General features: G+C 42.5%; 1 protein-coding gene across 2 annotated transcripts; it reads left to right on the plus strand.

Moving 5' to 3' along the window:
- The first annotated feature begins 76 nt into the window (after nucleotides 1–76).
- On the plus strand, nucleotides 77–27,754 carry hsd17b3 (hydroxysteroid (17-beta) dehydrogenase 3). 2 transcript variants are annotated; one of them, XM_081349667.1, is made up of 12 exons: nucleotides 77–161; nucleotides 6,040–6,086; nucleotides 22,999–23,074; nucleotides 23,167–23,274; nucleotides 23,367–23,434; nucleotides 24,591–24,635; nucleotides 25,431–25,465; nucleotides 25,838–25,919; nucleotides 26,024–26,089; nucleotides 26,221–26,370; nucleotides 26,706–26,817; nucleotides 27,590–27,754. In XM_081349667.1, exons 3-12 carry the CDS (start codon nucleotides 23,014–23,016, stop codon nucleotides 27,631–27,633), a joined length of 771 nt encoding a protein of 256 aa, XP_081205793.1. In that variant the 5' UTR covers nucleotides 77–161; nucleotides 6,040–6,086; nucleotides 22,999–23,013; the 3' UTR covers nucleotides 27,634–27,754. The 2 variants fall into 2 exon arrangements, with proteins under 2 accessions (XP_081205793.1, XP_081205792.1); XM_081349666.1 differs by lacking the exon at nucleotides 77–161 and adding an exon at nucleotides 1,573–1,835.

Consider the following 27,754-nt stretch of genomic DNA (forward strand, 5'->3'; position numbering starts at 1 on the left):
TCAGACCAATTTTGTGATTCAAACGATTCATTGAACAAATTCGACTCTGACTCGGATTCATCAATCGGACATACACGACGAGACAAGTTCAGAAGAGCAACACCACAGGTTCACTGAGTTCATCCTAGATATTGATTTACATACAGCATCAACCTATTACGGTAACATTTAGGAATATAACATTATAACACGTTTACCTCTGTTCATTTCGACCAGACAGTGCACCAGTCAGAATTTTGTGTTCCATCGGGTTGCTTTAATATGTTAATAATAATTATAGAGGACGTTATTACTTTAGTTCTTACAGTTTGATAACATTAACTCTATATAACTAAATTCTACATACTGTATATTGGCCGTTTGCTTAATTAAAGTTAAATTATTCGAGAAGTTGATTGTTGTAGGCCTATTGCTATTTTTCGTCCACACGCATATTCAAGTAGCCTACATTTAAGAAGATCAAAAATGTCAAACTCATTACTGCTATAAGAGATCATTTAAAATGCAGTTCGATCATTTCCACTGGCCTATAGACTATTTATAGTGGCCGTTTGCATAATTTAAGTTAAATCAACTTGATTGTGATTTTTCATCCACATATATTTAAAGGGATAGTACACCCAAAAATGACAATTCTGTCATCATTTACTCACCCTCAAGTTGTTCCAAACCTTTATGAGTTTATTTTTATCTGCTGAACACAAAAGAAGATATTTTAAAGACTGTCAGTAACCAAAACTGACAGTAACCAAAACAGGCGACCAAAAAAAATGCCAAACTTGGTGAACAGCGCCCTCTGCTGTTTAATCCCGACATGCAAATGTTAATTTAGTAAAACGAGAAGTGCTCGTTAAATAAAATAAAAATAAAAAACATTACAGTGAATAATGCTCATTTCTACATCTCAATAATAACATCCCTCTTGAATCATATAATCATATAATCATATAACAAACCGGTTGCTAGGGATTAAACAATGAGCAACAACATCCATTCAGTTCAAGATATTCCTGAGTGGGCAGTGGCTGACAAAGCCAACAAAGCCCTTCTATGAGACTTTTTAATCTGAGGGAGGGAGTTTTAGTTTTTATTTTTTTTTAGCAAATTTCCACACAAGAGTTGGGTTAGGGTTAAAAAAGAGAGGGGGGTACTAATAGTGCCAGGTTAGTTAACTCGTTAATAAGTTGTCAAAGAGTTAAACAGCTTGGGACCATAATGATTAAAATCCACTTTTTTATTTTTTGTGTTTAACAAGCAACCTGCAGTTATAGGTGGACTGTATTTTATTTAGTAATTATATTGCTATGGTATGCAGGGGCAACACCCTAAAATCTGTTCTGTAATACAGCAGTGAAGGGAATTAAGTGTTGAAATGTGATTCTTTAGTACAGAATGAACCTATATTCTGTGAAACAAGTTCACTTAAATTCACTTCACTCTGGGATTTGGAAGAAAATAGGTGAGCTTACTCGTACTAAATGGCACAACACACACACACACAAATCAGGAATGTGAATTATGCCCTGGTCAGAATGGGCAGAGAAGATTCTGATTGGCCGAGGGGGCTGTCAGCATCGAGGTTGAAAGCTTGTGGTCAGATTAAATTAGAGAATGAGAACCGTGCAGTAAAAAGAAGGACCAAAATAGCAGGAAGGACTCATTTTAAGCCTTGAGAAAATCTATCATGAGTCTCACTGAGATTCTCTTCATCTTGACCGGGACTTGCACCGTCCTGGTTTTTGGAGGGAAACTATTATGCCTTCTTATGATGCTTGCCCCGAAGCTCTTCTGTCCTCTTTCTGAATCTTTTTTCACCTCTCTGGGGAAATGGGCAGGTGAGATACACCAACATTTTGACTTTATTTCCTGTATTTTTGTCTTAAGCATGCATTTTTATTGATTTAACAGGCAGTCAAGTTTTGTTTAAATATTAAAAATAAAATAAAAATACTTTTACTAAAATTACAATTACTACTTTAAATCATGCTTAATAGATAATTAGTTTAAAAGCAAGTTATTAGTTAACAGTTAGAAATGTCATGATTTAAGCATTTAAGAAAATGCAGTGTTTTTTGTATGTTGAAAACATGCTGCTGTGCCTTGAGGGACAACCGCTGGTTGAGAACAGTCAGATTGAAGCCAGCACTACCTTGCTTTTGTTCCACTGTTTGACCCTGGAACAAGTTTCTTGTCTCAGTTTAAATTTTCACTCACAAAATGTCTTGCTTCCCTAAACAGGACTTTTATTGTTGGCAAAAGAGGGGATCCTCTTTATGGCTTGCTTGAAATTATACTGTTTATGCAAGTTGAGTAATACAAAACAACAATTCCAGCCACTTTTTCCCAAGCTTCCTTTCCATTCCATTGCGGCACTGAGAGTGGCAGAGAACAAAAGGCAATTAGAACAGTATGTTCTAGGACGCTATTTCTCTATTCATTTCTTGATTTTGAATGGTTGTTTCTGTTCAGTTTAAAACAAATTAACCTTACTTTTTCTCTCTTTCCACAACTAATTCTTTCTCTTTGAGGCTTTGAAAAGTTCTTCCTGGTGTGTGTGCATGTGCATTACAATATCCCTTCCCAGGGGTGTTTTCTTGCATGTTAAGACCATAGTGTATCTGCTGTTCTTTTCACTTTGAATAAATATTCATGCAGTGTTTTGCAATTTGTCCTGCACATTCTAGATGTCACACAGTTGGTTTGGCCTTGCATGGTACAGCTCAGTACGGTTCGACTCGGTGTGGAACGGTTCGGCTCGCTTCGCTTTTCCACTGCGTGGTACCACTCGACTCAGTACGGCACGGTTTGGCTCGCTTTAGCTCGTTTGCTTTTCCACTGCAGTTAGTACCGCTTCCAAGTGGGTGGGACTGATCGTTATATAGTTGCCGTCTCTACTACCATGACATCATATTAAATGCGAATTTTTCATTCCGTGTTTCCCCATCCACTCCTCGGCAACTGACGAGAGGAACGTCTGCACCTCGTCAACTGACCACGATTCAGCCATTTCTTTTTTGAAGTTTATACTTTATACTTTTTTTTAAGCAAATACTTTTAAAACAGGTGCTACAGCTTTGGCTGTTGTCTACTGGCTATTTAAATCTAGCGGGTTTAGTGTCTCGTGTTGTAAATACAATGACGCTGGTAGAGATGATTCTGTCTGACCAATCAGTGATCTTCAGTGTTTTCACGTCACATTTTAGTATCGGTACGGTACGCTTGGAACCTCAACAGAGGTGATACCATTTAAAGCGAGGCGAAGCGAGCCGTACCGTACCGTACCATGCAGTGGAAATGCTCCATAAGTGAGCCATACCGAACCGAGCCGTACCGTACCATGCAGTGGAAAAGCGCCACTAGTTCCACCCCTGCTTTCTACCTCCAAAGACAAGGTGTTCTTGGCCCTTCACCATGTTGGTTCTGCCATTGCTTGTTCTGTTTTATCCATATTCACCAGAATGCAAGCTTTGTCTGTTTGGGGATGTTTGCTACCAGCTGCTTCCTAGCCTTGCTGCCAATCCCAAGCAGTCTAATGGTCCTCCAAAGTGACTGCCCTACGAAACCCCTGCAGCCTACCTCCACTGACAGGTTCCAAGCCTTCCTTTCCGTTGGCACTCGAGAATCAAAGCTTGATATTTCTTAAGCTTACGCTTGTGTGCATCTTCCATCCTCTCTTCCCAGGGTGCTGTCAGCTAAATAAGTACCGCCTGCTTGGTACCCTTTGACCAGAGCACAATATCAGGTCTGAGGCTTGTATGGATTATTTCCTCTGGGAATTTGAGTTGCTTCTTAAGGACTGCCCACATCTTCCAGTTGTTTGCCGTGGCCCAGACTCCTTTACTCCTCCTGTCTGTTGCTGTGCTCTCTCCAGACCTAAGGAACTGGATGAAACAAGGCCCCTCAAAAAGTAGTTTTGGCTTCTTTCTTGCCTGCTTCACCCCGACAGCAGCTGAGTTAATATTTGGTCATGTCTCCACCAAAATTTCCCAATCACCAAACTTGACCTGCATGAGGAGAGGACGTGCTCAAGATTAGCTGGCCTTCCCCAGAGTATGCAGGTGTGGCCCTCTGTCAACCGCCATGTATGAAGGTTTGATGGAGTAAGTAGGACATTATATATGGAACACAACAGAAACTCTCTTCCATGCTCCTGATGTCCTGCAAGGTCAGAACCATCTCCCGAACACTTTCCCAACTCATCCAGCTGCCCTGCTTTTTCATGGCTGCAGACTTAACATGTCGACTTCCCTCAATGCTCTGCCGGATAACCCCTTGCGACCCGTTCTAACCTCAATGTCCGCCTGACGTACTCTTGCGTCTTTACTGTTTCGCAGCATCATAGCCTGCCATGTTTTTGTTAGCTTATACTCCTCCACCACTGATGTTACTGGCAGCTGCAGCTTGCTGCCTGTGCTATACTGGCCTATGGAGCAGAAGCTTAAAGGGTTAGTTCACCCAAAAATGAAAATTCTGTCAGTAATTACTCACCCTCATGTTGTTCCAATCGCGTAAGACCTTCGTTCATCTTCGGAACACAAATTAAGATATTTTTGATGAAATCTGAGCTATGTCTCACAACTCCATAGGCTGCTATGTGACCGAAACTTGCTGGCCCAGAAAAGTTATTAAAGAGATCGTTAATATAGTCCAAGTGACTCCAGTGGCTCAATCTTAAGTATATCAAGCGACGAGAATACTTTTTGTGCGCAAAAACAAACAAAAATAACGACTTTATTCCACTTTTCATTTCCTTCTCTCTGGGCCTCTAGTTGGTTCGCGTAGTGTTTTTGCGCTGCGCGTCTGTGTTGCACGTGAGGTCTGCCATGTACCACTTTCCCAAGCTTCTCCACTGACTTTCCTAGGACTGTTGGAATGGTGTTCTCTAACCGATCCTGGATGTGTTCCCTCCTCAACACCAAACTTCTGGAATTTGCGGGTTTGAACTCCACCCTTGCCCAATCAGCAAGCTTAATAAGTCCATTTTCCATGTCCATAAGTCCTGATTTTACCGTGATGGTCAAGTCATCCATGAATGCTCTAATAGGCACCTGTTGGGTGCCATCTGCCAGTACTGCACCCCGATGTAACTTATCGGCTGACTTGACAAGGAGATTCATTGCTGCTGAGAACAGAATGACTAGCCTCTATCAGTCAGTGGTAAATTTCCCGCAGGTGAAACACATGTTAACCTAGCTGAAGTTGCACAGCATTTATTAATTTAGAATAATTATAATAAATTATAAAACTGAGGCAAGCAAAATGAAGATTGAATGGTTCACATGTACAAAGTTTTTTCATTCGAAATATTTATCATGAGATCTCACTGAGATTGTGAAGCAGGGTACTACTTGTACTTCTTGTACACACAACCAGTGGTGCAAAGAAAGAACGAAAGCATGGGAAACCACTTAAGTAAAAAAGACACAAAAAAGTAATTTTCCCACATAGAAGATAACACCCGGACATTAGTTCAAATCTCTCTAGTCTGCAATGAAAGCATGAAGGCAGTAATTACATCATCATGTCCTCTATATTATACACTTGGCCATCCCACTGACCCTCCAGCACCCTTTTTCCTCCCACTCTCTTGTACAATGTGAACTTCTATGATGGTCTAATAGTCAGTGGTGGAGAGAAGATGCAGCTCCAAACTTTCAGAGAGACTTCACCACCCATACTTCCACTTTGTTTATTAAATTGGTGGGTACACACAATCTGTCCAAGAACATGCTGTTAAAACACTGACTGCCTATCGTCTGAAGCGTGTGAGATTCTTAGAGGGAGTGATAGGAGATAGATTATCACATTCTTAATACACTTGATACGAGAGCTTATTTTCTATAATAAAATGTTAATTATGTGGTCGTAGTTGTTTACATTGAAACATTTATTTTTTTAAATATTGTTAAATCGTTTTATTTTCTCACCTTGAATAGGTTGTTGATCACATTAGTTCACAATGTGACACATCAGTGAATTAGAGAAATAATTATTCTTACCTAGAATATAGAATAATACTGAATATTTCTTCTGTTTCAGTGGTTACTGGAGGGTCAGATGGAATAGGCAGAGCATATGCAGAAGAGGTAAGAAGACCATTGCCTATGTGAAAACTATTTTATTATGACTATATCTTGATATTAGATTAGTTTAATAATTAAGTATAAGGATAAAAAGGTAACAGTAAAATGTGTTCATGCTTATCTTTATAATGACCAAATAACATACACTGACTACACTAAATATTACTTTTATTCTGCAAGGATGCATTCAATTGATCAAAAAAATGATAGTAAAGATATTTATGATGTAAAGAAACTTTCTTTTTGAACTTTCTATTCATCACAGAATAATGAAAAAAATAATGTATCATGGTTCCCACTACAATATTATCACAATGCAGGCCAGGGAAGAGGAATGGAGAAATTCCTTTGTAGCAGAGGTAGTTTATTTACAAAAACAGCACTCCAGAAGGCAAAATCAGTCTCATACATGTAAAGACAATTCAGGACAAAGAGAAGAACCAAACTGAGGGCTTAAATACATGGCTAAATGAGGAACCAAACCAGACTCAGGTGAACATAATCAATTAACCAATGAGTGACCACAGAAACGTTGAGTTATGCATATAACTACTGTTCCCAGAAGGAGGGAAACGAGGTACAACACATAAGACTATGGGATTTCGCACTCTAGCGCCATCTGCTGAAGACACCTTTATTCACGCCTGAAAGGCAAATGACGCATGACGACGTGGGCGGGGCCACCTGCCCACAGCATATAAATGCAGTCGTATGCGTCTTATCCTTTGTTCAGTCCAGCTCTTCACTGAGCCTCCGACTGCGCGGAGCCCAGAGGTGTTGTACCTCGTTTCCCTCCTTCTGGGAACAGTAGTTATATGCATAACTCAACGTTCCCATTCAGTCGGTCAACTCGGTACAACACATAAGACTATGGGACATATATTCACGCCCTGCCAAGTCGCTGAACTAAACGTAAGGGGCCAGCACCGCCACATGACCCCTTTTCAAGAGAGCGAGGGTCTTTGGTCTAACGCCCCCGCAGTAAGCACAGACCGAGCCACCGTCAAAGCAGTGACATCTAGTCAGTAAAACCGAACAAATGTGTGTGGTGATGCCCAACTGGCTGCCGCACAAATATCTTCTACTGACACCCCTTTAAACAACGCCCACGACGTTGCCATGCCTCTCGTAGAATGCGCCCGCACCCCTGCTGGTGGAGCTAACCCTTTACTTCTGTATGCCATTGAAATCGCCTCTACGATCCAATGTGACAGACGCTGTTTAGACAGCGGTTTCCCACGAACTGGGTTGGCAAAACACACAAAAAGTTGGTCGGATGAACGCATTGCTTGCGTCTGCTCGATATACCAGCGTAAAATTCGCACAGGGCATAACACATGGAGTCTCCTGTCTTCCTCCAAGTCAATCGAGAGGTTTGAAAGAGCTGGCAGCTCAAAAGAGAGCGAACTATATGTCCCTGATATGACTTTTGGTGTATACGCCGCGTTCGGGGTGAAGATCACCAATGTGCTTCGATGATGCCAGCGCGAGCAATAGGGCTGTTTTATAAGACAGTATCTTTAGATCCAATGATTCTAAGGGCTCGAATGGATGTTCACACATAGCCTCCAAGACCACAGTTAGGTCCCATGATGGTATCATCGACTTAGTAACGGGCTTCAGCCGCTTCGCTCCTTTAAGGAACCGAACGGCCAGCGGGTGCGCGCCCGGCGCGGCCCCGTTAATACCCTCGTGACAGGCCGAAATGGCCGCTATGTAAACCTTCAGTGTGGAATGTGAACGACCTTCTTCGAACAATTACTGCAGAAAAGTTAATATTCCTGCAATCGGGCATTGAAATGGTGATAATGACTTTTGTCCACACCACTGTTCAAATATGCACCATTTCGATGCGTAAAGCCCCCTCGTTGATGGTGCTCTAGCACTTTGTATCGTGGCCACAACATTAATTGGGAGCCCTGCTGCCACTAGATTCACCCTCTCAGCGGGTAGGCCCATAGATGCCACAGTTCTGGCCGGGGGTGTAGAATCTGTCCTTCTGCCTGGGACAGCAGGTCCCTGCATTGGGGAAGACACCACGGTGTTCCGGACAGCAATGTCATGGTACATGCGTACCTTGTTTTCGTTGGCCAGCGCGGGGCCACTAATATTATAGGCGGTGGGCCGGACCTCGAAATTACGAATTTAATACTTACCTCACAGCTGTCTACGTTTTTTTTTGCTGAGGTCATGTAATAAAATCGTATAAGTACTATAGACATTGTTTCCAACTTTGTTGTATGCACATTTGACGCAAAATGTCCTTACAAACTCTTACTTTTTTAAACCGGCAAAGAAGCAGGAGTACTAATCATAACGTCAGAAAACCTCCCGTTTCCTTGACAACCAATGTAAATAATGAACACAGATTCTACAGCGGAGCGGAGGAATATAATCTTTGTCAGTGACCAGAAAGCTGGGCCATATAGTGAAACTGACGCATAGCTTGTCTAACGGCAGATGAAGTAAAACCGTAAATCTCTGTAAAGTCCTAATCATAAATACAGTGCATGTTCACAATAACGGTTTAAATAAATAAAATAATACATGTTTTACCTCTGATATAAACATTTAGATTAAATATGCCATTCTCATTAATGGTGTTAAACACTTTAACTACATGAAATAAATACTGAGAAGTTACAACATTTTTATATTCAATAAATATAAATATTTGTTGTAGATGCAATGCTTTTGAACACTTCTCCTCTGGCATGCTGTGTTTTAATGTTTTAACTAATTGCTTATGATAATAGCAGATTGTCTGAGAAAATGGTTTCGTGCAAATAATGCACAACAAGGTCTATCTGTTGCCATTAAAAATAGAAATCAATTAAAAATACTATTTGGCCAGTGGAAAAGATTGAGAAAAAAATTTGATTTATTCATTCAAAAACAAGGCAAGGATAGGCTACTAAATTATTTGTATTAATAAAATGAGAGCATATGAATAAAGCGGAGCGGTGTGACGCTTAAATATAAGTTAAAAAACTTAAACATACGTTTAATTTATATAAGTTTAACCCCTTACTAGTCAGCCCCAATTTTGGCAAGTGATGCATTCATGACATACCCAAAATAAAAAGGTAGCTGCTCAGAAGTCATTCTGAATAGACACAACCAATATATATTTAAAAATCCAACCCTTGAGAGTTTACAATTCAAGACTCAAAATTAACCAGACTGTTATTAATATTGAGATAAATAAGCTCAAACATAGAAACGAAAACAACAAATATTAAGAATATATTTATTAAATGTATAAAATTTTTATGTGAATTTAGGATTGCAACTTATAACCACAACTAAAACATGGGGATTTTTTAAAGACAATCATCCCGCACATCCTATTCTATAATAAAATCAGCTAATCGAATATTCGAAAATCGTGACTCATCCCTAATTAATATAGTGTTATTGTGTAAGTGGATGACATGACAAGCAGCAAAAGGCAGTGCAATTTGTGTGTAAGTGGGGTCAAATGTTCATAGCAAATTTCAAAATAAACCAATGTAGCAGCATCATAGTGTAAACTACCAGTGTATTTGTGCAAGAGTCAATCAGCTGCCCTTAGGTTACTGGAGGGTGGGGGTGGAAGGAAGAGGCTCTCTATGATTCCCCTATAGAAAGTTAAGAGGATGGATTTTTGGGAGATGAGCCTTCCTCAACTGTGGGAGGAAGTGCAGAGGTTTTTGGACTTTCTTGGCCAGGTTCTGTGGGTGGTGTCGATAGATCAAGATGGGTCATCTGTGATGTGGATACTAAGCAACTCCGTGATCTTGACCTGCTCCATCATGGTGCTGTTGATGTGATGATTGTCAACGATCACCTCTGTAGTCATTTGGGTGTGGAGAGATATGATGTTGTCCTGTCCGTGTCTGTGTTAGATAAACAACTGAATTATATTCAGATAAATAAACACAGAAAGCGCACATTACTCATTTTAAATCACACTTTTCATCTTGACATTTGTATTAAGATGCTAACCATCTTAAACGAGCTTGCCAAGACTACTGCAGTTCTGACCACAAATAATTTTGTTAAATAACTCAAAAACAGCCATCTTTAACTAAAATATTTTTCCACCATACAGTATACCTGTTCTGTTATGTAGGTGAAGCCCAACCAGTGACGTGCGGTCTGGGTAGGCAAACTAGGCACTGCCTACCCTGCCAAAATTCAAAAATAAAATTGTTTATTAAATAATAAACTTGTATTTGTATTTTTACTGTTTATTCTTGTGATTTATATATGCAATATGTGTGTTATGATGACAAATGTAGCAGTTACACATAATCAAATAAAAAACAAATCGTAGAATAAGCAGTGCTTTTACTGTCCATTCATTGCAGACGGCAAGCGAAAAACCCATGTTGCGCATGCGCACTTCGATCCTGTATTCTTTAACATGTACGTAAAAAAGCACAACTCTGCTGTGCCTTTGGACGTAAATATGGTATGCCCGTAACATCTCCGTAACATATCAGACATGGACCAATTAAAATCGAGATATTACTGGACATTTGCGCAGCTAACGTCATTAACGTTACACCACAGCTAGCCTACATGCCTAATCCCCGCGCCAAATTCAAAGCCAAAATGACAGCACCGGAGTTAAAAGGCCGTCATCACAGAGTTTAATGTTTTAAATTGAGAACCAGAGACTTTGCAAACTGAAGGCCCGTAAAGACGAGTTTTACAAAGCTGTGATCGACGTCTTCACGAGGAAAGGGCGGCGGATGAATTTTATGTAGGCTACAAATAATCTACCGATTGGTGAGTCAAAAACTATTTTGGGCTTAATATTGAATTGATAAATATGGTTGAATTAATGCAAGCCATTTGCCTTCATATTCAATTGAGCAGTGTGTGATTTTACTTTTACTTTTGGCCGTTGTGCAACAATAAGGATTAATAATGGTTGCATTCTAATGCTGGAGTGGACATAAACTACTGTTACCGGTGTGTGCCTGTGTGCTGCGTTTGTGTGTGTGTGACGTGCGTGTATGTGTGTGTGTGTGTGTGTGTGTGAGACGTGTGTGTGTGTGTGACAGAGAGAGAGAGAGATACATCCTGATTTGTACATTTCTTGATATGCCGCGCTTGTGTGTAACGTTTACTGTTATTATGTATTATTAGCCTAAACAATAAATCAGGTAATCTGGCTTTCATAACTCAGTGCCTAGCCTCTTTAAGACATCACCGCACGTCACTGAGCCCAACCACTATCAATCGTGACAATCAACCATAATTGTCTTAAATAACTCCATGACTACTAGGGCTTGCATAGACTAGTCGAGTAGTCGATAGATCGACTACTTCAACCACTAGTCGACGCTGTCGGAAACAATCGACTACTCGAGCGTCCATTAACCATAAATGAATTAAAAATGGCGAACGTCACCAACAGACACCACACGTCAGATGTGTGGAAGTATTTCATCAAGGATGACAAAAATATTGTAATTGGCCAACTCTGCAAGAGGCCGTTCACATATTGCGTCTAAAAACGTGTGGAAAGCGCGCGCGGCCGTGCCGCTGTCTCCTACAAGCGCTCGCGCTCCCGTGGCGTCTGTCGTTGCTATGCAAACAAACTGCGCTCTCCATGATGACGACGAAGAAGTATCATTCAGCAAAGGATTAATTTATTTCTAGCCCTTGCATTAGCTTTACTACTAGATATATTTCTGGAGATGAGAAGGAAAAACCCGCATGGAAAAACTAGCGCACCATGTTGCTTTCATTATGAGCGCGCGCGCCTACATTTGAAATAACGACCTTGAGCGCGGAAAAGACGCGATATGTGAACGGCCCCTAGAAGCTAGACGTCTGAAATGAAAGGCAAGAACGGCCATTTATTTGGCTTTTGACTGTTACATGAAAATTTAAAAATGAAATGTCATAATTATAATGTTTTGAGAGTTTACTTATGTAATTGTTGCATTAGGCTATGAATAAATAAATGTTTATTGATAAGATCTAGCTATTTCATGTCTTTTCATTTACAGTAGCATGAACGACGAGTAGTCGAGTAACTCGAGTATTGTTTTGATAAGAAATCGACTAGCAGAAATCAGTAGTCGTGCAACCCCTAATGACTACCACTATAAAGTTGATTTGAAATAATTTCTTTGTTTTGGTTTGCACTCTTTTTAGCTGATAATTAGTCTAGCTTACTTGTAGCCTAGGTAGCTTGCTGTAACCAATACCGTTTACCCCGTGATTCTCCCTTACTAGTCAGACTTATTTCCTGCTGTCTTCCCGTTTAAATATTTTTCCCGTAATTATCCCGTATTTGAATACCCTTTGCTTAGTTCATTGTGTATGTACCGAATGATTATTTTGGATTAGCCTAAGCAACATACCGTTAGACCTAACGTCAGCTTTACTGCTCCACTACCCACATTCTTTCGTGGCTAACGTTACTGTTTTCATCAAAAAAACATTTTATAGCTTGCAGTCTTAAATACAACTTATATGAAAAGCATTAAGATATAGGGGTTTATAATCATTGCAAAACAAATCTTACCTTGACGTTGTCTTGCCGAGACACGCGGTCTCTCCAGGGTGGGTTGATTTGGCTCCAGACTGACGCAACGCCGGTTCAACGAATAACGTGATTGGCCAAATCAATTCAACAAGGTAACAACACGAGCGTTGATTGGATCTCACTCCGGCCAACGTTTGTGATCAGCTAGCGAAATTAAATCTATTTTTATACTTTAATGTGCAACAATTGGCGTTGGAAACAATCGGTAATCTTTTTGTGAATTATTCATACAGACAAATTAAAAAAATGAGCCAGACAGCTGCTGGGTAACTGTCAAATCAAAAACTAAACGAGATAGACGGACTTGGCCCACTGTCTATTAGTGACAGACCCTCCTGACGCACTCTGTCCAGAGTGGGATGTATCAGTTCTACCGGTGGAAACGCATACAGTAGAGTTTTGGGCCATACATGAGACAGCGCATCCACCCCCAGCGGGGCGCTGCTGTTTATTATCGAGAAAAACAGCGGGCAGTGCGTGTTTTCCCTGGACGCAAACAGATCGACCTCGGCCCTGCCGAACCGATCCCAAATCTGCGGCACTATTCTCGGGTGCAAACGCCATTCCCTGACCTGTGGACCTCCCCGGGACAGCAGGTCTGCTCCGCCATTCAGGTAGCCCGGGACATGCACTGCCCTGAGCGACGCTAAGTGTTCGCTGGCCCATATTAGGAGTGTCTGTGTCAGTTGCAGCAGTGGAAGAGAGCGTGTGCCCCCTTGTCTGTTTATATACGAAATTACTGTCGTGTTGTCCGTTCTGACTAACACATGTTCGCCGTGCAGATGCTGCACAAAGTGTTTCAGTGCCAAAAGAACTGCCTGCAATTCCAAATAATTTATATGGCGCTCCTTCAGTGTTGACGACCATTCTCCTCTCACAGAATTCCCTCTGCATAGGGCTCCCCATCCATGTAGGGATGCATCTGTCGTCACTACTACACGCGACGTAACTCTTCCTAGAGGGATTCCCTCCGTCATTAGACTCGGGGATCCCCAGGGAACCAGAGCTCGAACGCACGCTGGCGTTATCGTTACTTGTCTGTTTAAATGCCATGTGACATTCAGACCAGTGCTCAGCGCCCATCTCTGGAACGCACGCATAAAGAGGAGACCGAGCCGAACGACTGTTATCATTGAGGCCATCAACCCCAACAGCCTTAACACTGTGTGAAAACGTATTCGCCTTCCTAGTCGGAAGAGACTCAGGCATTTGCGAAAATTCTCGGCTCTTTGAAGTGACAGCATAGCTGTGTTCTTTACCGAATCTATCTCTAAACCAAGATATGAAATCCGCTGACACGGAACTAGGGAACTCTTCTTGAGATTTATTAAAAATCCCAGATCTCGTAGGTGGGAGACAAGGGTCTGTGTTTGCAATACAGCTTGTTCCCTGGTATCTGCGGCCAGGAGTAGATCGTACAAATAGGCGAATACTCATGCCTTGATGATGCAGCGGAGTCAGTGCCGCTTCTGCACACTTCGTGAATGTGCGTGGTGCCAGGGACAACCCGAATGGCAGGACCTGAAATTCGTATGCAGTCCCCTCGAAGGAGAACCTCAGAAATTTTCTGTTTTCCGGGTGAATTGTGACATGGAAGTATGCATCGGTCAAATCCACCGATGTGTACCATTCCCGGGGACGCAGAGAGGATAGTAGATGACGTACTGTGAGCATTTTGAATTTGTAACGTCTGAGGTGTTTGTTCAACTGCTGTAAATCCAAAATCGGGCGTAAGCCCCCACTTTTCTTTGGGAGGAGAAAGTAACGACTGTAAAACCCTTCCTCCGTCTTTCCCTGTGGAACCACCTGAATTGCAGCTTTGCTGAGAAGAACCCGAATTTCTTCTCTTAATACTGGGGAAGCCTCCCCTGACACTGATGTCGTAATTACATGATGTTTTATTAACAAAGTTCGGGAGGAGCACGTTCAAATAATCAAGCAATCAATCAATCAACTCATCAAACAATTACCATGTCTACCCTATCAGCATGAGAGGAAGCATATATATATTCACTGTCAACTCACCTAACTTCCTTGACAGTTTTCAGCATTTGGCCTCGCCCTACCTTCCTATCATTTCCGAAATGAGCTTTCCCGTCCAATGAAGAATCTTTCGTCCTTCAGAAATCTTTGCCGCAAATCTCTGGTGTTATCTCGCGGGCATCAGGCCAAACAAACGGGTCCTCTCCACCACGGGCGAAACATCCGCGATCTCCTTCCGCGCATTAGTCTAAACCGGACCATTCAATAATTCCTGCAATAGAGAAATGGACTATAAGGCCCACCGAGCACCACGCTCGCGTCTCGGGCAATGCCGCCCTCTTCACACGAACAAATGGGTCTTCCTCTAAGACCAGGCCGCCGCAGCAGGCCCTCAGTAAGCCGCGCCGCAGATTCAGTCCCGGCCGGCCAGCTTACACTCTAGACCCGCAGGCTCGACTCCGTGAGTGCTCAGCTCAAAACCTTCTCATTTTTGTCCCTGGTTAAATTTCGCATCGCTTCAGTCGAGTCTCAAGCACAGTTATGCCATCTAGATATTAATTTTGATCCGGGGAATACACGTTTTAAACGGTTTCTGTTCAAATTATTTGACGTCATTAACGCGCTGCTTCCTTGTGGCTTAAACTCTCACGTAGGCTACAAACAGTAGCTCGCACATTGGATTGCACGCACACAAAATCATTAAGAACCTATCGTTAACGTTGTCTTGCAATTTATCTACAAAATCGCTTCGAAACTTCGTTATAGCACAGCTGTATTTTTATTTTAAAGTAATTTAAAACCACAGCTTCACCATTTAAAAAAAAAAAAAAAAAAAAAAATCTGATTCAGAACGAACAAAATCGGCAGGTAATGTGACCCATAGAAATGAAGAGAAATGTTTAGATAAAATACACACAAGCAGTGTGTTTCCACGGCAAAGTTTGAAGTCCTTAGTGATTTTAAAACACAATTGGATAAATTCAAGGCGCAAAATTCTATGAAAGCTCTGTCTTTTACCATAAGTGAGTCTATTATGAACTTGACTAAATAAATGAACCAGCAACAGATAAAGGAACAAACTATCATCTAAATCAGATTGTACTTTGCTGTTTGATGATCAAACAACTACAGTATCAAATCGATGCGTTATCAAATCAGGTTATAAACCATTTAGGCTTCTAATGTATTCATTCAAAATAAATAAAATAAAAATAATTTAGCAATCGATCTCTCAGCCCCACACGGTTCTGGTGAGCTTTGGATTCCAGTCACCCAGGATAAACCATGGGTCTAGCCACATCCATTGAATTCTGGGCATTAACTTGGATACAATTAATTTCCAGGCTGCACTGCAAAGGATATTTCTGGTTTCATCCACCTTCTCAGACATTTTAAGCTGTCCTAAACGCGAACTACTATCTTCGCTCGGCCACTTAAACTTCAGATGTGCATAATCCTGCAAGGCTGCTCTCTAAACTCTAAACCTACAAGCTCAACATATCCACCTTTCCCCACCGTTCCCGTAGGATCCCATTTGCTTCCCACATTGCCACAGCAGTGTCATCTCCTCCGCTCCCACAGCAGCTCCGTCTCTGCCGTTCCTCTGGTTAAACTTCTTCATTGTCACAGCAGTCCATTCTGCTCCCACTGGAGTCCAGTTTCTCTGGCTAACATTGACTTCACTGCCGCAGCAGTGATGTCTCCCCACGCTCCTGCAGGAGCTCAGTTTCTCTAGCTAATGTTCTCCACTGCCGCAGCAGTGATGTGACCATTGGCTCCCGCAGGAGCTTAGTTTCTGTCTAACCTTCCTTAAATAATTGAATGGCCTGTCCTTTTCTATAAAAAATCTGATTTCTCTCCCTGTGGATATCCAACTGTACACCGACGCAGCTCCCTCTATCGGTTTCGGGGGATTCTACCAAGGCCGTTGGTTCAAGTTTACATGGCCCGCCCAGCTGTTAGACTCACCGCAGTCATTAACATCCTCAGCGCTGTTCGAGTTGTATCCTTTAGTGGAAGCAGCTTTCCTGTGGGGTAAAGAATGGTCCTCTAACAGCATCATAGTACACTGCAACAACGAAGCATCCGTGCATTGCATCAACAAGGCCGCTCAAATTTCCCCTGCAGTAATGCCTCTCCTAAGATGCCTCATTTGGATTGCAGCCTGCGATCAGTTCTTCATAACTGCAAAACATGTTCCTGGGTCACGTTTTGCTTTCCAGAAATTCAGGTTGCTGGCACCAGACACGGACCCATTCCCAACCTCAGTACCTCACTTCAGAGCTGATATCCACATTAACCACCCATTGAAACCACTTCTTGACGCCTCTCTTAATTCAATTCTTCAAGCCGTTTCCCCCAGCACCCTACAATCCTACTTAACCGCATGGAAGCTTTATAAGTCTTTCCACTTCCCATACAACCTACCTTTTCCCAATTTCTCTGCTCGCCATCACTTCATTCATATCCTATCTCAACAGCATCAAGAACTGCAATGCTCTTCTAGCTGGACCTCCATCATGTGCAACTAAACATCTACAAAGGATTCAGAACGCTGCAGCTCGTCTTGTCTTCAACGAGCCCAAAGGGCCCACGTCACTCCTCTGTTCATCTCTCTGCACTGGCTACCTCTCGCATCAAGTTCAAGGCATTGACGCTTGCTCACAGATCTATCACAGGCTCAGCTCCCTCCTACTTTTACTCACTCCTACAAGCCTACATCCCTACCAGAAGCCTACGGTCGATCAACGAGGGACGTCTCGTGGCTCCATCACAGAGAGACACAAAATCACTTTCCAGTACATTATCATTCACAGTTCCATGCTGGTGGAATGCTCTCCCCACCCTCATCCGGAATGCAGAATCCTTGGCAACATTCAAAGACAAATGAAAACCCATCTCTTCCATGAGCAATTAACCTCATAACCCAACCTACTCGCCCAGATGCCAGACAACCAATAACGTTAGACATACTTACTATATGCATCTCCACCCTCCGCCAAGGCTACCACTCCACCAACACTGCCCGCACACTGGACGCAATGTTCATAGTGGCTTTTTTCAGTTTCCTCAGATGCTCAGAACTCACCATCACTTCCAGCTTTAACCCAAAAGTCCACCCCACAATCACAGATCTATCAGTGCTAGACAATGAAACCATCTCCTACTTCATAAAGCAAAGTAAGACAGATCAAATTTTGCTCCATTCAGGCATCCCAGCAGACCACTTTTCCAGCCATTCATTTTGCATAGGCGCAGCAACAGCTGCCCAAAAAAGGCCTCTCTCAGCAGCAGATCCAAGCACTTGGCCGCTGGTCAGCGGAGGCTTTCGAGTTACATCTGCTCAAATCGCTTCCATATCAAAGAAGCCCAACGAACCCTCATCAATTCTTTTGACAACTTCTCATACACCCAACCCCACAGACCACCACTCCTGCAGGAGCCACGTTCCCCATCCTAAATCGCTTTACTGCCACATCAGTGCTATTTTCCGCTCCAGCAGGAGATCAGATCTCTGTCCCACTCACCTTTCGGATCACAGTTTGAAAGCAAGTTGTTTCCAACACCACAACAGCAGCATCATCTCTTCTTCCAACAGGAGCCCATTCTCCACCCAACTGGCTCATCAGACAGTTAAAAGCAAGTCAACCAAGTCTACTACAGCTAACCTACTCCACTCCCGCAGAAGTTCCATCACTCCGTCCAAACTTATTCCACTTCCGCAGCAGTGTCTTCTACTCCGCTCCCACAGGCAGCTCCGTTACTCCGTCCAAATAGTTTGGATATTTAAGAAAGCAAGTTTGGTCCACTGCCGCAGCAGTGTCAGCTACTCCGCTCCCTCTGGAACTTCGTTACTCCGTCCAAACTTGCTCCACTGCCGCAGCAGTGTCATCTACTCCGCTCCCGCAGGAGCTCAGTTCTATATCCAAAATTGTTTTGGATATTTAAAAGCAAGCTTTGGTCCACTGCCGCAGCAGTGTCAGCTACTCCGCTCCCGCAGGAGCTCCGTTACTCCATCCAAACTTGCTCCACTGCCGCAGCAGTGTCATCTACTCCGCTCCCGCAGGGGCTCAGTTCTATATCCAAAATTGTTTTGGATATTTAAAAGCAAGCTTTGGTCCACTGCCGCAGCAGTGTCATCTACTCCGCTCCCGCAGGAGCTCCGTTACTCCATCCAAACTTGCTCTACTGCCGCAGCAGTGTCATCTACACCACTCCCGCAGGAGCTCAATTCTATGTCCAAAATTGTTTTGGATATTTAAAAGCAAGTTGAAAGCAAGTTTGGTCCACTGCCGCAGCAGTGTCATCTACTCCGCTCCCTCAGGAGCTCTGTTACTCCGTCCAAACTTGCTCCACTGCGGCAGCAGTGTCATCTACTCCACTCCAGCAGGAGCTCAGTTCTATGTCCAAATTGTTTTGGATATTTAAAAGCAAGTTGAAAGCAAGTTTGGTCAACTGCCGCAGCAGTGTCATCTACTCCGCTCCCGCAGGAGCTCTGTTGCTCCGTCCAAACTTGCTCCACTGCCGCAGCAGCGTCATCTACTCCACTCCCGCAGGAGCTCAGTTCTATGTCCAAATTGTTTTGGATATTTAAAAGCAAGTTGAAAGCAAGTTTGGTCCACTGCCGCAGCAGTGTCTTCTACTCTGCTCCCGCAGGAGCTCTGTTACTCCGTCCAAACTTGTCCACTGCCGCAGCAGTGTCATCTCCTCCGTTCCCGCAGGAGCTCCGTTACTCTGTCCAAACTTGTCCACTGCCGCAGCAGTGTCATCCACTCCGCTCCTGCAGGAGCTCCGCTACTCCATCCAAACTTGTCCACTGCCGGAGCAGTATCTACCCCGCTCCCGCAAGACCTCCGTTACTCCGTCCAAAATAGTTTGGATATTTAAAAGCAAGTTTGGTCCACTGCCGCAGCAGTGTCATCCACTCCGCACCTGCAGGAGTTCCGTTACTCCGTCCAAACTTGCTCCACTGCCGCAGCAGTGTCATCTACTCCACTCCCGCAGGAGCTCAGTTCTATGTCCAAATTGTTTTCGATATTTAAAAGCAAGTTTGGTACATTGCCACAGCAGTGTCATCTCCTCCGCTCCCGCAGGAGCTCCGTTTCTCCATCCAACTCGCTTTCACTGCCGCAGCAGTGTTTCCTCTTCCGTTCCCACAAGTACTCAATTCTCCATCCTTCTGCATCAAATAATTGGAAAGCAAGTCGAAATCAAGTTTGATCCACTGCCGCAGCAGTGTCATCTCCTCCGCTCCTGCAGGAACTAATTCTCATCACACTGCAGCGGTTATACCATTCTCTTCCGCAAAGTACATTACGTACCATCCCTAGCCTACTACCGGAGAGGCACAACCATCCAATGTCATGACAACCAACTCCCATCCGATGTTACAAGAAGCCTTCCAGCGACTAACCCTTTCCCACTTCTGATACCTTAAGCTTTGCACTCTGCAAGTTTTTTGGGGGGTCATCAACATCAACATCATTCTGGTGGCTCTCCGGCATTTATTTGCAGCTTTTGGGGGGAGTACTCTGGGTTCGGGCCAAATACCGAGCCCGGAGCCCTCTCCTCGGACAGCACGCCAAATACGCATTTATTCTATCTGACTTATTTGTAAGTGTGAACTCGTGAAATGATGTTTTATTAACAAAGTTCGGGAGGAGCACGTTCAAATAATCAAGCAATCAATCAATCAACTCATCAAACAATTACCATGTCTACCCTATCAGCATGAGAGGAAGCATATATATATTCACTGTCAACTCACCTAACTTCCTTGACAGTTTTCAGCATCCCTCCACCACCCCGACTCCTCACTCTTGGCTTGTTCTTTCACAGCCAGGAATACGGGGGGAGTACTCTGGGTTCGGGCCAAATACCGAGCCCGGAGCCCTCTCCTCGGACAGCACGCCAAATACGCATTTATTCTATCTGACTTATTTGTAAGTGTGAACTCGTGAACCCGCCGAAACTGGGGGGGGGGGACATCAGCCGATAACCGCACTGAATCGTGCGAAGAACCCATGGAGTTGGTGCGCATGCGCGCCACTGTTCCAGGCTGACAGCAAGGATTCCCGGCATCACCGGGGAAACCCCCTCCTCTCTCATTGAGCATTGCTGGATATTGGATATCCCTGCCTTTTCCCCCTTTGCCAACACATGGTTTATTTGTAAGTCTGGTGGTTTCAACACACTTTGATTGTCCTGACAAATCAATACATGAGGCATTGCATGATTGTTTTGACAAATCATAACATGAGGCATTGAATGCTGAACACAAAGTTTCTTTATTGAAATTGAACTTAAAACTGAACCCGCTCTTTTGCAAGGTCTCTTTTTCACTGAGAGAAGAATGCGGCTGCCTCTGGGCCGATGATCCTCCCTCGTCTGCGAGCTAGGAATTTGGCCGCCCCCTCCTTTCTGCGGAGAAAAATTTCCCTTTCGCTGGGGGCGGGTCTTTATTCCCCGACCCCGCCTGCTGTTTAGGTTGTGGATATGTTCGCCTAGGTCTAGCCTCCCAAGCATTGTGTCTCGGCGCTGCTACCGCAGCCGGTCTTTTAGCTGGCGGCGGTCGAGACGACACCCTAACCCCTGGCTGAGCAGCCGACTGTGTTGGTCTGTTAAACCTTCTAGGCATTGAACCCCTAAGAGATTCTGCTTGTTTCTTTGAATTTTCAAACCGCGCCTGAAACGCGTCAAGACCTTCTCCAAATAGACCCGAGGTAGAGATTGGTGCGCCAAGGAACGCATTCCGATCTTGTTCCGGCAGGTTCGCCAGAGTCAACCATAGATGGCGCTGAGCCACCACTGTACTGGCTATTGCATGACCTAAAGATACCAACGCACAACGTGTTGTGCGCAGTATATAATCAGCGGTGGATCTCACCTCTCCCATGAGCTCATCACACGGTCTTCCCTCTGACACGGCCTCGCTTAGCTCCCCTAAGCAAATAGCCTGATACGTTTGTAGCAGGGACATTGTGCTCAAGGCTCTAGCCGTGCAGGCCTGATCACTATAAATTCTGCTAATCTGTCTGTACGAGAACCTACACGGTCCCGACAGGAGAGTGGGGATGCCCGCGATACCGCTATTATGCATTGGAGCCAAGTAAGTCGCAAGCGAATGCTCCATTGGTGGAGCTGACATTAACCCTGCTTCTTGTGCTCCTTCGAGGTCGCCGACACCGGGGAAAGGGAAGACATGGGTTTCCACCATGAAGCTGTAAGTTCTGCTAAACAGTCTGGGTAAATCGGCAGATGTGTTCTTACCACAGTTTGAACCTGAGATAAATAGAACCCGCCAAAACGCGAGCTTTTTTGAACCGGGGGAGGGGCAGGCCACTCTACCGACAACTTTGCTGCCGCCCTTCGATATAGTTCAAGGAAGGGTTCCTCCACAAACTCACTTCCCCCCGTCGCCTCGGAGAGTGAGGGGGAAGCCGCGACCTGCTCTGGCTGAAAACTATCGTCAAGGAACTCTTCGCCTGCTTCTAGCGAGACAGAGTCCTCCTCCCGACACTCCATCGAAGCTAGCAGGGGAACATTACTGAAATCATCCATAACCTCCCCGGCTTCCATACGGTCGCCCCAAGTATCTGTGGTTTCTTCAAAACCAGATAGTGCCGTATCTGGAACAGCACCTGAAGACAGAAGCGGACCGTGTCTATCCGCTGTACTCTCGAGCACTCGTTCAACAAACGCTACACGTCGCTCGAGTGTCGAATGACGAAGCTGTCGGCAGTGTATACATGTTCCTGTGTTGGAGAGAGCCAGCTTAGCGTGGACAAGAGCTGAAGAACAAAGGATATGACGCATACGACTGCATTTATATGCTGTGGGCAGGTGGCCCCGCCCACGTCGTCATGCGTCATTTGCCTTTCAGGCGTGAATAAAGGTGTCTTCAGCAGATGGCGCTAGAGCGCGATATCCCATAGTCTTATGTGTTGTACCGAGTTGACCGACTGAAGGGGAACCAACTAGCAACTGGAACAAAGGGAACAGGAACTAAACACAGTAAGGAAACACGGGAACCAAAGAAAAAACAACAAGTGTCCACACATACAACATAACTGTTATAAATATGAAGCAGAAATAAAAAAGTGTTAAGCAGCACAAATGTTTTCAACATTGATAATAATAAGTTTTGATTCACCAAATCAGCATATTAGAATTATTTCTGAAGGATCATGAGACACTGAAGACTGGAGTAATGTGAAGTACCTGTGAAGTAGGCCTGTAACCAATCTGGAACAGGAAGTAATCTTTAATTTAGGCTGCTCCAAGTTATTTGTTAAGATCCCATACTGCAGCTCATCCCCTATAGATATATAGGCTGTTTCCATAAGACTTTACAATCTTTGTATTTCCTGTCTTTCTGTGCAGCTTTCAAAACTAGGTATGAATGTGATTGTCATCAGCAGAAATCAAGAGAAGCTTGACAGGGCAGCCAGGAAGATCGGTGAAGCGTTTATTGTTGAAGTTTCAGTTTCTTAGCTTTGTCTGTATTCTAAGAGCTAATTTTTAACCTGCTATCTTTTCTTGTTCTGACAGAGCTCACTACAGGAGGGAAAGTCAAAGTAATAACTGCTGACTTCACCAAAGACGATATATATGGACACATTAAAGAAAACATTGAGGGTTTGGATATTGGTATTTTAGGTCAGTAGGTATCAGATATCTCAATGTGTCAAATTTTGAGCTGCAGTTATATTAAAAACAGTAACGTTACTGTTACTTTGCTTTAAACACAGTGAACAATGTTGGGATTCTACCGAGCCAAACACCCTGCAAGCTACTTGAAACATCTGATTTGGAAGAAGTGAGGTCACCTATGGTTCATACAATCATTGTTCATGCATTTATCTTTATAAATACTAAGAGTTTGTATTGTTCCTGTATTGTATGTAACTGTTCCTGCATGGATCCTTCTCAGCACTGCGCATTTTTGATATCTCCGTGATTTAAAGTGGGCATGAAACTACAGTATATGCTACTAGTATCGGCTCCCATTAAAGGTTGGGTAAGCAATATTTGAAAAACGCTGTTTGGAATTTAGTCGGACTGACACACGAACAAACAACAACAAACATGTATAGCCAATCAGCATTAGGGGGCGTATGGCAGGGGAGGAGAGAGAACAAGCAATAGGGAGATTTGAAGAAAGACTGCAGAAATAGAGATGAGACACAATACAAAAGAGAAAATCTCAGAAGAAATCACTGGAAAATGAAGGGTTATGACTGGGCAAGAGCTTTAGGACCCGCGTTAATATTACAAAAGCTTTACAGCGCTGGAGAGAGCCAAGCGGGAAGGCCTGAAAACAGACTTTTGATTCCGCTCCTCACGTGAGTAACACTGGGTTTGAGTGTCATTGTGTGTCTGGAGCTGCTGTGCTGTTGGCAACTAACAACCAATTCTTGTTTGTAATTACTCTTGTGTACTGTAAGTGCTTCCTTGTCATTCGTTCATCATCTGCGCTTTATTTTTCTTGAAGCTTTATTTTGTTGCGCTTCTGCTATGATAAACAGTCATCCACTCTTGGATTGCGTGTGTAACGGAGCTCAGTTAGTGAGAGTCGCGCTGACGATCACTAGGGAATGTGGTGTTTAGCGTCATTGTTAGTGCACTTGCCTCGCACGCCTGCGATCAGGGGCCGAGACCGACTCGGAGCAGGGCGGTTAGGATTGGAGGGTGACTTTTGGAGGCGGAGCAATGAAGAGAGAGGCGTGTTTGGGTTGATTTCAAATATCAACAATGTCCAACAGCGTTTTTGAAATATCGCTTACCCCACCTTTAACAATGTAGTAGTAATTATTTTAGATATTAGTAATGTGTACTCACTGTAAAACTAAATGGAAGCATTCTTTAATAAAATATCACAAATGAAATTCTATCAAGCAATAGTTGTAGATATGGTTGGCCTATTACAAAGTATTTATCAGAAACTGTTGTTTGTTTCATGTGGTGGCCTCTAGAGAATACATGATGTTATCAACTGCAATGTAAAAGCCATGGTTAAGGTGAGTAAATGCAAACAGAACTGCACATTATAATTATTGTGGGCTCAGTGAAGAAATGCTTATGTTGCTCTGGTGTCTGCTAAATGCATACATGTAAATGTAACTGGGTCTTTACCACTCACTCATACACTGAAATAGATAAGGAAGTCAACTATTGGGTCGCAGTGGTCACATCCAAAATTGAGTCACAGCTCTGACAGGGTTGGCGAAAACAATTAATTAAATGCAACTAATGATATAATTCTGCATAGTTAGCAAAAATGCAAGTTTATAAACTTTTAAAAGATTTTTTAAAACTTTTAAAAAAATTGTAAATTCTCAGCATAAAATGGAAGTTGGAAGTTACAATAGTCTTTTCTTCCCTATTGTGACGTATATCTGAGTGAAATGCCTTCTCGAACAAGAAAAAAATGAAGGGCGGGACTTGATTTTGTCCATGGGGAATTGATTAGATGGTAGATCTAATCAATCTACACATTACGATGGTAGATCTAATCAATCTACACATACACAATCTACACAAGAGGGCACATGAATTTGAAATAAATAAATAATATTTAAAGATAAATCATTTGTAATAAATAGAATTGTCAATTTCATGGTGATTTTAAGTGTAATGACAGATCAGTGTAATATTAATGCATTTTAGTGTTTGAATTTATTTATTTTTTTTTGGTTGAAAGTTTGGATTTTGAGTCGCCACTTGACATCCAACGTAAAATCAGTTGAGAACCATTGGTTCAGTGCTAAAGAGATTTAATAGAATGCACTCACACGGTTTTCCTCCATTTTTAGATGTGCAGAATTGTCCTACCAGGAATGCAGCAAAGGTTTGGCCTTCTCTGTTGACCTCACTAGTTTTCTTGTAATTTTTCACACATATTTTGGTTGCACTTTATTTTGATGATCCCCTTTAGACACTCCGTTGACTGTAAGTAATGTTGTTCAACTAACTGAGTATTAGTAGACTGTTAGATGTAGGGTTAGGGTTAGTAGAATAAGATGACGTAGTTGCAAAGTTACTAATAGTCAGTAGAATGTCTGTTGGGGACCATCAAAATAAAGTGTTAGCAGATATTAAGCAGAGTCTATAATACTCTAATGAGAGTTAGTGGACATGTAGGTTCAATGTTACTTCATCAAAATAAAAATGTCAGAATTTTAACATATGACAAGCACACTGACAATTAGTATTTCCTTAGAGGAAGAGGGGTCATTCTGAATGTGTCTTCTGGAATAGCCAAAATACCCTGCCCTATTTACACCTTGTACTCAGCATCAAAGGTAAAAAAGAAAAAAAGAATAAATAAAAAAAGAGCAAAACATCTACACAAAGTTGAAAAGCACATTATTAGCAATGTCAATATAATATATATATATCTTTTCAGGTTTTTGTTGAGAGATTTTCACAGGGTCTTCAAGCAGAATATAAATCCAAGGGAATTATTATTCAGGTAGATTACAAAACTTTCTACACTACTAACCACACAACAGTTAAATAATGTGTTTTTTGTTTGTGTGTGTCAAATTTACATATCTGCTAACCAGAAGTGAGATATCAATGTTTTTTTGTTTTTTTTCTCAGACGGTGGCTCCATTTGGGGTTTCAACATCAATGACAGGACATCAGAAGCCAGATATGGTTACATTCACAGCTGAGGAGTTTGTGAGGAGCTCATTGAAGTATCTAAAGGCTGGTGACCAAACATATGGCAGCGTCACTCATACCATATTGGTAATGACCTCTGTTTATTAATATAGTTAAAGTGCACTCTTAAAAATAAACGTTCTTTATTAGCATCAGTGGTTCCATGACAAACCTTCAACATTTATGGAACCTTTCCATTGCACAAAAGGTTTTCCTATTTATTTATAGTGGGAAAATGTTGTTTAGATTGTTAAAATGTTCTTCACGTTAAGAAAAAAATGGTTCTTTTAAGAACGGTTCACTGAAAGGTTCTCTTGATGGTTCTTCTATGTATGGCACCTCTGTGAAAACCCCTTTTTTTTAAGAGTGTGTGTGATTTCTGTGCACGTATTGTTTCTGACCAACGTGTAATTCTCCTATAGGGCGGGATTGTGCAGTCCATTCCCACCTGGGTCCTGCAGAGTGAAGCGTTTCAGCATCACTTTAAGGAATATGTGAAGGAAAGGGTCAAAGCTGAGAGCTGTCATTCTCTAGGTATATAGAGTATATAGAATTGAACATTTAAACACCACAACTGTTGTGGATAATAGTTTTGTTTGCACTAATTATGACAATACAGTATGCAAAAAATCTAAGACTGTGAAAGAAAGTGTGAGGACGAAACAACTGACAAGAGTCCACGGTCCTTCAAAATATGCTATATCAGTGTTGATAATGGAATGTAATAATTATTAATCATAATCATATCAGTAGACAGGACATAGTTGAACGGAACTGACCTTGATAACATTAACAGAAGGTCAGTTTCACAAAGGCCAAATGACAGTCGAAGAGATGTGACCTTGTTTTTTTTTTTTTTTGGTCTATATTTTAAGATTAGAAAATGTTTGGTCTTATTTAAAGAGCAAAATCATGTTTTCATTTGAAATATCCAGTTATTTGGCGCCACATAGTGGTTAAATGCACTTTCACATGATCTTTAAAGCTTGAAGATGATGCATTTTTTCTCATTATCCCATTATTTGGACTTTTATGTGACTAATCACTGCAATGCTAATAGCTGCAATGACGCACATTTTATTTATTTATATGGATATACATATTAACATATCTTAGAACAATTTTAAGAACAGTTAGTCAGAGTCAGTCTGCAGATTTGAGTTGAATTTAACAGACATTACACACTTCACAACGCCACACACTACACACTTATGGATCTTTCTGTAAAGTAACTGCAGTAATTCCTTTATATCTCATTTAACTTGTTTAACTAGTTTTGTTTCTGACTCTGACATGCGGCCAGCAGAGGGCATATTTTTGACTCTGCAACCTGAAGCGCGTCACATGTAGTGTGTGGATTCAGATTTCAAAGATCTCTTGAAGATGCTGAGCAGGTAAAGGACACAAACAAGTGCAGTCTGATGGGGGATTTCCATTTGAGATGTAGCTGTTAATAAAGCTGTTCACCCTT

The sequence above is a fragment of the Scardinius erythrophthalmus genome, assembly GCF_964197995.2.
Source record: "Scardinius erythrophthalmus genome assembly, chromosome: 20".
In the NCBI taxonomy this organism is placed as follows: Eukaryota; Metazoa; Chordata; class Actinopteri; order Cypriniformes; family Leuciscidae; genus Scardinius; species Scardinius erythrophthalmus.

Bases quoted from the DNA above. Each gene is read 5' to 3' on its own strand.
- hsd17b3 (XM_081349666.1), top strand. From the start codon at position 1,685: ATGAGTCTCACTGAGATTCTCTTCATCTTGACCGGGACTTGCACCGTC. The intron at 23,075-23,166 runs GTGAAGCGTTTA...TTGTTCTGACAG, and splicing joins CAGGGCAGCCAGGAAGATCG to AGCTCACTACAGGAGGGAAA. The intron at 24,636-25,430 runs GTGAGTAAATGC...CTCCATTTTTAG, and splicing joins ATGTAAAAGCCATGGTTAAG to ATGTGCAGAATTGTCCTACC.